The 11,280-nt window shown below is 49.8% G+C and overlaps 1 protein-coding gene across 2 annotated transcripts in view; it reads left to right on the forward strand.

Annotated features, from left to right (window-relative positions):
* The window catches only part of ASH1L (ASH1 like histone lysine methyltransferase), a 60,049-nt gene that overhangs the window by 47,053 nt on the left and 1,716 nt on the right, over positions 1-11,280 (forward strand). For both annotated transcript variants that reach the window (XM_066608905.1, XM_066608904.1), the window contains exons 7-27: positions 522-616; positions 1,111-1,184; positions 1,262-1,307; positions 1,693-1,801; positions 1,885-2,091; positions 2,176-2,322; positions 2,407-2,515; positions 2,673-2,828; positions 2,907-3,001; positions 3,114-3,262; positions 3,348-3,500; positions 4,887-4,941; positions 7,023-7,155; positions 7,238-7,486; positions 7,717-7,803; positions 7,879-7,969; positions 8,047-8,185; positions 8,265-8,437; positions 8,518-8,684; positions 8,820-8,860; positions 8,941-9,206. In XM_066608905.1, the coding sequence (XP_066465002.1) occupies positions 522-616; positions 1,111-1,184; positions 1,262-1,307; positions 1,693-1,801; positions 1,885-2,091; positions 2,176-2,322; positions 2,407-2,515; positions 2,673-2,828; positions 2,907-3,001; positions 3,114-3,262; positions 3,348-3,500; positions 4,887-4,941; positions 7,023-7,155; positions 7,238-7,486; positions 7,717-7,803; positions 7,879-7,969; positions 8,047-8,185; positions 8,265-8,437; positions 8,518-8,684; positions 8,820-8,860; positions 8,941-9,206 (2,741 nt within the window). The remainder of the gene's footprint in view (positions 1-521; positions 617-1,110; positions 1,185-1,261; positions 1,308-1,692; positions 1,802-1,884; positions 2,092-2,175; positions 2,323-2,406; positions 2,516-2,672; positions 2,829-2,906; positions 3,002-3,113; positions 3,263-3,347; positions 3,501-4,886; positions 4,942-7,022; positions 7,156-7,237; positions 7,487-7,716; positions 7,804-7,878; positions 7,970-8,046; positions 8,186-8,264; positions 8,438-8,517; positions 8,685-8,819; positions 8,861-8,940; positions 9,207-11,280) is intronic.

Raw genomic sequence — 11,280 nt, forward strand, 5'->3', positions numbered from 1 at the left:
CGGGCACATCCCCTGGGCCGAAGACAGAAGATCCAGCCACGAAGAGGGGAAGAACCGCATCGTCCGGAGCAGGTGAGTTTTAATTCTGGTTTTTAAGCCTCATGTCCGCGGGGCAGGAGGGACCCCTTTACTTCTATTGAAGCCTATGGAAGCCGTCCGGATCCGCGGGAGACCCACACGAAAATGGAGCATGTCCATTTTTTTTCCCGCACGCGGATCCGCGCCTGATGGGAAAAATGACATCCGCAGGTATTTCCATGTGGGTGTCCAATGCATCCCTATAGGGCGCGGATCCGCGTGCGGGAGAAACGCTGCGGATTTAAAGCCCGTGGACATAAGGCCTCATAGTGACAGGTCCTCTATTATTGTGTCCACTTTGGATGTGGGGAGTTCTCATGATGACAGGTCCTCTGTGTTTGCTTTGGAGGTGGGGAGCTTTGAAGGTGATAGGTCCTTTAACACTATCTACCCTCTGCTGCTGTGTCTCTGTGCATCATAAGCAGTTTCTTTTCGTTCTGTAGCCCAAAGATTCGCCTCATGCAGCTGAAGAAGGAGAAGCTAGAGTACATCCCCCGAGAGCATGAATATGGCCTCCTGCCGGCACCTATACACATTGGTGAGTGTTCTCATCTGTACTTCTTCAGTGAACGGTGTGTCCTTGGCTCATCCAAGGTCCCCAGTAGTTGTAATGTCCTGGGTCCGGTCCTAGCTGTGGAGGGCCGTGGTCTTGGGGCAGGCGGCACCTAGATCTCCTACTTTCTATTCTTGGCCGTACTAGTTTCCTGATGTGAGTAGGAGCTGTGTGCTCCCCTGGCGTGTCGCCACCGCTGCTCAATGAGCCTTTTGTTTCAGTCAGTGAGGTCATCGAAGAAAAAGCCGATTCCCAGCAGATTGAGACGTCTCCTGGAACTGGCCAAGAACTGAGACGTCTCAGCTGAGGGCAAAGTAGGAGTCAGTCGGGAAGCTAAATGTGTCCTCCTGCAAAATCCAGGCACTTGTCATGATGAGACTGCTGTGTTGTAGATACTGCGGCGATCACTGGTGATCCCTTTGTTAGGTTCTGGCTGAGGCCCTGCTTGGTTGTGACGGGTTTTACCTCTTGTGTTTCAGGGAAGTATCTGCGACATAAGAGAAGTGATTTCCAGCTTCCATATGACATCCTGTGGCAGTGGAAGCATAATCAGGTAGGTTTGGGGGTGGTGATGGTGCCTGCTGGTGATGGTCCCCACTCTCACTCACGTCTCCCTATGTTCTCTTGTAGTTGTACAAGAAGCCGGATGTTCCACTCTACAAAAAGATCCGTTCCAGTAAGTGTGAACCATTCCCCTCTCCGACTATGACCATATCTTAGGTCTTCTCCCTCATCATCTGCATAATGGGTATGAAGGTTTACAAACATTCCCCGTCCTGGACTATAGCCCCAGGCTTAGCTGCACTGCATTCTGAAGCTGTAGTGTTTGCTCCATGAGACTGATATGCTCCCACAATGCACCTCTCCTTGACACTGATCTAGTAAGGACATGTCAGCATGTTGGAAGTATGAGCCAAGGACGGGGAGACCACCTCTGCCCTTCCATTCTGCTCCCTGTTTATACTTCTTGTCTTTGCCCAATGTCTGTACTTCTGTGCTTCCCCCTCACGCTTGCTCCTTTTCTGCTCTCCTTTCCTCCATGTTGTTGCTTTCTCGTGCAGACGTCTACGTGGATGTGAAGCCGCTGTCCGGATATGAAGCCACCACCTGTAACTGTAAGAGGCCGGAGAATGTGCAGGAGCAGGGCTGTGCCGAGGACTGTCTGAACCGGTGGGTGCAGTGACGTGTTTGCTGCATGTGTGCTGATTTGTTTGAGACTTGTATTCACACTTCTTTCTCTACTTCCCTTGTAGAATGATCTTTGCAGAGTGTTCTCCTAACACATGTCCATGTGGAGAAGAGTGCAGCAACCAGAGGATCCAGAGGCATGAGTGGGTGCAGTGCCTAGAGCGCTTCCGGGCTGAGGGCAAGGGATGGGGTATCCGCACAAAGGAGCAGCTGAAGGCCTCGCAGTTCATCATTGAGTATCTGGGCGAGGTGGTTAGCGAGCAGGAGTTCAGGTGCTATAGCTGCTCTGAAAAGGTTGTCCAATAACAAACAGATGATGGGAGTAATGGTAACACTATGGCCGTCTCTTTTCCCAGGAGTCGAATGATTGAGCAATACCACAACCACAATGACCATTATTGCCTCAGCCTGGATAGCGGCATGGTGATTGACAGCTACCGCATGGGCAATGAAGCACGATTCATCAACCATAGCTGTGACCCCAACTGTGAGATGCAGAAATGGTGAGCAGGGTGGGGGTCTGCTTATGTCCAGTGTGTACGTCCGTGTGTGGGAGATAACGTGTGTATGCACGATTCATTGTCTAGGTCTGTGAACGGTGTTTACCGCATCGGGCTGTACGCCCTAAAGGACATGTCTGCCGGGACCGAACTAACATATGACTACAACTTCCACTCCTTTAACACCGAGAAGCAGGTGAGAGGTCTGTGCCTTCTTGGCACCACTCAGTGGGCTCCTACAGGCCAGGGTATATGGGACTCAGTGAGACTAGATTGTGAGCTTCTGGAAACAGCACTGTGGAGCTGCAGATTATAAATCCCTTATTGATCATTTTACATCTCCTTTTTTTCAGCAACTCTGTAAGTGCGGCTTTGAGCAATGTCGTGGGATCATCGGTGGGAAGAGTCAGAGGATGAACGGTCTAACCAACAAGGCTGGACACTTATCCCACAGGAGACCTGGACGCTCCAAGGAGAAGAGGAAATCTAAGCACCGGCTGAAGAGGAGGGTGAGTGTGGGCTTACATGGTTACTGTGATGGGACTGGAGGATATACAGGATGATCTCATCGCCTTTCCTTTCTGCAGAGGGGTCACCTAAGTGAAGACCGCAGCGACAATGTCAGCTCTGCTAACCGACTCAGCCCGCAGCTACACATGAAGCCAATGTCCAACAGAGAAAGGTGAGAAACACCATGTCCATCTGTGCACCACAACTCCCCTCATCTGACTGCTCTGCCTTGCGTCTGATCACCTCTTATCACTGCTGAATCACTTCTTAATTTGTATTTTCAGGAATTTTGTGTTGAAGCATCACGTTTTCTTGGTGAGAAACTGGGAAAAGACGCGTCGGAGACATGAGGAGGTGAAGGATGAGCTGAGCTCGTCGTCACTGTACAACCGGTGGAGCAACGTGTGTAGAGATGATGGGAACATCAAGTCAGGTGAGGCTGGAGGCTCTGTTCTCGCACAGCCTCATCTTCTGTACCATCAGTCATCCCTTAATGTTTTTTGCCTCCTGTTTTGTAGATGTCTTCATGACCCAGTTTGCTGCTCTGCAGACATCGCGCTCTGTACGCACCCGGAGGTTAGCGGCTGCAGAGGAGAACATTGAGGTGGCCCGGGCAGCCCGGCTGGCACAGATATTTAAGGAGATCTGTGATGGGATCATCTTTTCTAAAGGTGGAGATCATGGGAAATTATTTGTAGGATATTTGCATAGTAATGTGCGCACATACACACTGACCGGCCCTGTTATTAATGCCTCCGGTGCTCTTTCTGCATGAAAATTATCAGTGTGACTCGGAGTGCGGCATACATGTGAAAAATTTTCCGTGGATCAGTCTCAATGTGAATCCACATTAGATGGGAAAATCCAGCGACTTCCAACAAGGTCCGGTCATCGGTGTTAGACTAGCCGGTGTAATGGTGTGGAGAGTATACCGAGAATGGTGCGATCGAGGAGAACATCCAGCGAAAGGGGATCCTGTGGATGGAAACATCTCATCACTGAAAGGGGTCAGAGGAGGATGTCAGGAATTGTTCTGACCACAACTCGCCGATCCTTAGCACGGATGGGCAATAACAGCAGACGACCAGTTCCAGCGCCATTGTGTCTAAGAGAAACAGAAAGACAAGACTCCAGTGGACAAAAGAGCGCAAAACTTGTATCCCTGAGCAGCGGAAAAACATCTCCTGGTGATAGTGGGGTCAGAATTTGGCACAAGCAGAATGAATCGATTAACCCCCCCCCCCCCCCCCCTTCCTGTCAGACTGGTGGAGGTGTAGTCGTGCTGTGCGGAAGGTTTTCGAGGTGCACCCCGGGTCCTCTGATATCTGTGGATGGACACCACAATGAATTGCTGCGGATCTGAAGGCCAAAGGAGGCCCAACGCGCTACTAGATAGGGGGCCAATAAAGGGGCCGGTCAGTGTGACAAATACATCTATACATAAAGGTCATAAGGGGTGCAGTTTCTGCTTGTGGAGACATCCTAGTAGTCGTGAGGAGACTTATAAGGGCATGTGCTACTCTGGTAAAAAAAAAAAGTGTGCAAATGCTGCAATGTCTCTACAGCACCGTCAATGTCCAACCTTCTAACAAGCCATGTAACATGGGAATATAAGCCAAATCCGTCGTCTCCAGAAGAGATCACCGTGTACAGACTGATTATTGTTTTTGTCCCTCATCAGTGTACAGTAGGCTTCTGCCTGGCTGGGTGAGAGGCCTCTGACTTGGGTTGGGAGTGGGTGTAATCCCAGTCATGTTGTAGGACTTGTTAAGAGGTCGGACATTGACTTGTAGAATGCTGTCTTCTAATAGGTGGTGGTGCAGAGGCATTGTATCATCTCCCCATTCTATACATAAACATACATTGGCACTATAATGTTACCATGTTTTCCTTGCCACTTCCAGCTATTGTAAATCTAGTACTGATGGATATGATTTTACTGCTTGGCACGCTCTCTCTGCTTTATACCAATCATGTGAATACAGCAGGGCTGTCACTGTGTTCTGCTGATTGGATGCATATGAATCTATATCTGATGCCATCTCTTTATCCCACAGATTCCATGAACCGAAGCCTCGCAGCTCCTCTCCTCAGCCTGCCGCCCAAGAAAAAGTAAGAAACAAGATGAGATTAGTTTTAAACCATACATATATGGTGGCTGTGGGAGTCCCTATTATCTGTACACATAATGTTGACCAAAGTATTGGCCCTCCAAGCAGACTGGTGCTGTCAGGTGATGTGTGAGCATTGGGTATAAAGGAGAGGAGTACACAGGAGATTTCCGTACAGAAACCATCAGGTGTAGAGCTGACAATGGGGTCAGGTGGGGGGGATGTCACAAGGCGTAGAGCTGACAACGGGTTCTGGTGGTGGGATGTCACAAGGTGTAGAGCTGACAACGGGGTCTGATGCTGGGATGTCACCAGGTGTAGAGCCGACAACAGGTCTGGTGGTTGGATGTCACCAGGTGCAGAGCTGACAACTGGATCTAGTGGTGGAATGTCACCAGGTATAGAGCTGACAACTGAGTCTGGTGGGGGGGATGTCACCAGGTATAGAGCTGACAACTGAGTCTGGTGGGGGGGATGTCACCAGGTATAGAGCTGACAACGGGGTCTGGTGGTGGGATGTCACCAGGTGCAGAGCTGACAACAGGGTATAGTGCTGGGATGTCACCAGGTGTAGAGCTGACAACTGGATCTAGTGGTGGAATGTCACCAGGTATAGAGCTGACAACTGAGTCTGGTGGGGGGGATGTCACCAGGTATAGAGCTGACAACGGGGTCTAGTGGTGGGATATCACCAGGTGTAGAGCTGACAACGGGATCTGGTGGTTGGATGTCACCAGGTGCAGAGCTGACAACGGGGTCTAGTGGTGGGATATCACCAGGTGTAGAGCTGACAACGGGGTCTGGTGGTTGGATGTCACCAGGTGCAGAGCTGACAACTGGGTCTAGTGGTGGAATGTCACCAACCAATCAGTCCACTGTTGGCCATGTTATTGGGAGATGGAGACCATCCGGTGTGTGCAGTACGGCCATGTTCAGGGAGACCTCACAGAACTTGGACAACGAAGCCTTGTGCGAGCTGTGAAGGCATCACGAAAATTGTCTGCCCTCACTCAGAAGGTTTCACAGGCCATTGGAACATCCATTAGTACCAGAACCCTCAGAAGGGAATGGCATGTGAAGGGTTACCATGGAAGATCGGCTGCACACAACATCACAGCAGTGAATGCACAGCAGCGCCTGCTATGGTGTTTAGATCACAGTACACCATCTTCCGATCGGATGGCTGCACTTGGGTGTGGCGGTTGCCTGGAGAGCGGTGACGTTTGTAGGAGGTTCTGTTGGTGGTGGTGGTGGGGTTTCTGCTGGGAAGGACGAGGGCAATTGATTATAGTGAAGTCCACCCTCAATTCCAATAGGTACAGAGACCTTCCTGACAATGTGGCATCACTTTCCCTGTGGTAATACTCTAGTACAGCTCTATGTCTCTACCAACATGACGAGGACTATGTTATATGGCAGTGTGGAGGAGCAGAACGTCTGCAAACTTAATTGGCCGCCCAAAGTCCAGATCTCAACCCCATCAAGCGAGACAAACTAGAACGCCGTATCCGTGCCGCCCAACATACCCATCATCCCCCACATCGCTATCTGAGGCTTTCCTCCAGGAATGGAGGCAAATCCCTCCACACATCTATGGAAATTTAGTAGAAAGCGGCTGCGGAAGGTTACTGCGGTCATTAAGGCAAAAGACGCCCAGCACTGAAAAATATGAATAACATCCAATTTCATCACCTCCTACGTGCATCCAATACTTCTGCCAACACAGTGTAGTGTATAGGTGGTGGCAGTGAATGATATCTATCTCATTTTCTAGCATTGGTGGCCGTAGGGGATCGCTTTCCTCTCCTATCGTTTGTGGCCATAGATCTCTCTCTCTGTTGGTGACAGTGCAGGAATGTCACCCTGTGTTCCATCTAGTTGGTGGCATTAGGAATACCTCTTGGTGGCAGTAGGTATCAACTTTGTGGCAGTAGGGCTCACACTCGGTGGCAGTAGGGATCTTACTGTCGTGGTGGTGGTAAGGCTCACTGTTTGTGATAGTAAGGATCACACTCAGTAGTAGGGATCACTCTCAAAGGCTGTGGGGATCACTCTGATCTTTCACAATTCCCTTCCTTTCAGGAACCCTTATTACTATGAGAAGATTGGCGATCCTTTAGATTTGCTGACGATTGAGAAGCAGATTCTGAGTGGATTCTACAAGACGGTTGAAGCCTTTGACACAGATATGTTAAAAGTTTTCCGTAACGCAGAGGTGAGCGTTGTACATAACTGGACTCTCCTCACTGGGCAGAACACCCCCCACCCCACTTCATGAAATCTTCCTTGCATTTCAGAAATATCACGGAAGGAAGTCGACAGTTGGAAGAGATGTTTGCCGGCTGCGGAAGGCGTATTACAGCGCTCGTCACGAGTCTGCCACGCAGATCGATGAAATCATGGGGGAGACCGCTAGTGAAGCAGACAGCACTGAGACCTCATTGTGTGACAAAGATGGAGGCCATGAGAAGGAGGATGATGTCATCCGCTGTGTCTGTGGCCTCTACAAGGATGAAGGACTAATGATTCAGTGTGAGAAGTGTATGGTGAGTGTATATGTGTGTGCAGAACCAGCAGATATGGATGACTATGACTGTACAGAGAACGCTGTATGTCTGCATGTCTAGAAGATGACGATGTACGTGCAATTTCTATGTAGAATGAGTGTACAGAAGACTGTGCACAGAGGCTGATGTGTGCGTGTCACGTGTACACAGGATAATGTGTATCCTTCTGGAATCTCCCACATACCTAATGAAGCGTATATGTCCGGCAGGTGTGGCAGCATTGTGACTGCATGGGTGTGACATCAGACGTGGAGCATTACCTCTGTGAGCAGTGCGACCCCCGACCTGTGGATAAGGTGAGTGAAGGCTTCCACCATCTTGTGCTGTCATGTTGGTTCCGTCCCCTCTCATGTTATCACATTTAATTCCAGGAAGTTCCCATGATTCCATGTCCCCATTATGCGCAGCCTGGATTCATCTACTTTATCTGCCTCCTGCGAGACGAACTCCTCCTCCGGCAAGGTACAGAATGTGGCGTGAGCATAATAATAGATGCGCAGGATGTTTGTGCGCCTGTAATGACCCTGCATGTCCCTTAGGTGACTGCGTCTATCTGATGCGGGACAGCCGTCGTACCCCCGACGGACAGCCCATCAGACAATCCTACCGACTCCTGTCACACGTCAACCGTGAGAAGCTTGATATCTTCCGGATAGAGAAGCTATGGAAGAATGAGAAGTACGACCATGACTTCATGCCTGCGCTGTGCCAACATGATGCTCTGTCTGCCACTGACTGATGTCTCTTCTCTCCACAGGGGTGAGCGGTTTGCCTTCGGTCACCATTACTTTCGTCCACATGAAACACATCATTCACCGTCCCGCAAATTCTACCACAACGAGCTGTTTCGTGTGCCGCTATATGAGATTATTCCTCTGGAGGCCGTGGTCGGCACCTGCTGTGTGCTTGACTTGTACACGTACTGCAAAGGTAAGGAAAGCTGTGGTGTCTGGAGCGCCCCCACAGCAGCTATAACAGCCAGTGGTGACCTACCCATGTCTTTATTACAGGGCGTCCAAAGGGAGTTAAGGAGCAGGATGTTTATATCTGTGACTACCGGCTCGATAAATCCGCTCACCTGTTCTACAAAATCCACCGCAATCGCTTCCCAGCCTGCACCAAGAGTTACGCCTTCACTCACTTCCCCAAGAAACTGACCCCGAAAAGGGATTTCTCGGTGAGTATCAAAGACTTGCCCACACCCGCTGCGGCTCCTGAGGCTGCTGCTGTCCACCACAGAGGAGTCCTAAAACGTTACTGGCATGTATTGCAGCTTGGGCATTCTAACGTGTCCTCCATCTTTTATTTTCAGCCTCATTATGTGCCAGATAACTACAAGCGGAACGGTGGCAGGTAAGAACGTGACGGCCCCACAACGTTTCCATATATCAATGTGATATGGCTAGCTATAACGTCCATTACTCTCCTCACAGGTCATCGTGGAAAACGGACCGACCCAAACAGTCAGGAACAGAACTGCAACTGGAGGAGCCTGGCATGGAGGACCTAATGGTGAACAGCAATGTCCCTGCTCCAGAGATACTATCCCCCCTGCAAGCCGAAGTGAGTGAGAGCAGTGTAGCAGAGGCCAACGATTGCCCCCCACATGTGTGCTCCCTACAAGAACATCGGCAAACCAAGAGAGACAAGCTTAATCGAATCCTTCTCCAACTTCTAGAGAAATTGCCAGGGAAGAATGGTAAGTGTATCTGCCCTCCAGACAGCATGGGTCTAGAAGGTCTTCAGACCCTCTCCTTTTTTTTACATGTTGGCTTTGTGTTACTTATCATTTTGCACCCAGTACCCCATAATGACAAAGTGACAACAGAATAGGAGAAATCTTTGTGTATTGTTTTTTAATGAAAAACTACCATTTTGCAGTGACCTAAGTATTCACACTCTTTGGTATGACACTTGTAGCTCTGGGGGCCTCTCATCTCTCTTGATCATCTCTGAGATGTTTCTACATCTTCACTTAATAAAAGACCCCCCTATCTATACAAGATCTCGCTGCTCACAATGCATATCTGAGCCAAAGCAAAGCCATGAGGAGGACAGCACTGCCTGTAGAGCTCAGAGACAGGATTCTGTGGAGGAACAGATCTGGGGAAGCTGCAAAAACATTTCTGCTGCCCTAAAAGTTTCCAAGAGCCCAGCAGCCGCCATAATACTTACATGGGAGAACAGCCAAGACTCTTCCTAGAGCTGCCGACCCCCCCAGACTAAGGGGGAGAAGGGTCTTGGTGATAGAGGTGACCAAGAACCTAATAGTCACTCTGGCTGAGCTCCAAAGATCCTGTGTGCAGGTGGGAGAAACTTCCAGAAGGACTTTATGGCAGAGCGCCCAGAAAGAAGCCTCCTTAGTAAGACACATGAAAACTGCCTGGAGTTACCAAAAAGGACCCTCAGACTGCGAGAAACAAAATTCTCTGCTCTGATGACACCAAGATGGAATTTTCTGGCCTCTAAGCCTTCTGTCTGGAGGAAACCAGGCGCTGCTCATCCCCTGCCCAATACCACCGGACCGGATGACCCTGGGGGCTTCATCCAACTCTTCATTCTATGACCATCTCTACAGTGAAGCCTGGTGGTGGAGCATCATGCTGGGGGAGGGGAGACCGGTCAGGGCGGATGTAAAGCTGAATGGAGCAAAGTACAGAGATAATGACAACCTGATCCAGAGTACAAGGGACTTCAGATTGGGCAGAAGGGTCACCTTCCAACAAGACAATGACCCTAAGACCCCAGCCAAGACAACACAGGAGTGGGGACAATTTTGTGAATGTCCTTGACTGCCCCGGCCAGAGCCCTGAACCCAGCGGGACATAGGAGGATAAACAGGCTGGACTAGATGGACATTGTCTTCATTCGGCCTTACATACTATGTTACTTTGTTATCTCTGGATAGACCTGACAATGGTTGTCCACAGACTGCCCCCCATCCAACCTGACAGAAAATCCTCAAATCCAGGGGTACAAACCTTGTGACATCATCCCCAAGAAGACTGGAATTGCTGCGAAAGGCGCTTCAACTAAGTACTGAGTACAGGGGGTGAATACTTATGTCAGTACAAAATGTTAGCATTAAAAAAAAAAAGTACAAAGATTTCTCCCGTTCTGCTGTCACTTATGTCATTATGGGGTACTGAGTGCAGAATGATAGGGGGGATACAAGGCCAACATGTAAGAAAGTGAGAGGGTCTTAAAGGGGTTGTCTCACGAAAGCAAGTGGGGTTATACACTTCTGTATGGCCATATTAATGCACTTTGTAATATACATCGTGCATTAAATATGAGCCATACAGAAGTTATTCACTTACCTGCTCCGTTGCTAGCGTCCCCGTTGCCATGGTTCCGTCTAACTTCGGTGTCTTCTTGCTTTTTTAGACGCGCTTGCGCAGATGGATCTTCTCCCTTCGGCTGGTCTTGGAAGCATCGGCGTTTTGGCTCCGCCCCTTGTACGCGTCATCGTGTAGCTCCGCCCCCATCACGTGCCGATTCCAGCCAATCAGGAGGCTGGAACCGGCACACATCATGGGGCGGAGCTACGCAATGACACGTACAAGGGGGCGGAGCCAAACGCCGATGCTTCCAAGACCAGCCGAAGGGAGAAGATCCATCTGCGCAAGCGCGTCTAAAAAAGCAAGAAGACACCGAAGTTAGACGGAACCATGGCAACGGGGATGCTAGCAACGGAGCAGGTAAGTGAATAACTTCTGTATGGCTCATATTTAATGCACGATGTATATTACAAAGTGCATTAATATGGCCAT

Source organism: Eleutherodactylus coqui, chromosome 6 (assembly GCF_035609145.1).
Source record: "Eleutherodactylus coqui strain aEleCoq1 chromosome 6, aEleCoq1.hap1, whole genome shotgun sequence".
In the NCBI taxonomy this organism is placed as follows: Eukaryota; Metazoa; Chordata; class Amphibia; order Anura; family Eleutherodactylidae; genus Eleutherodactylus; species Eleutherodactylus coqui.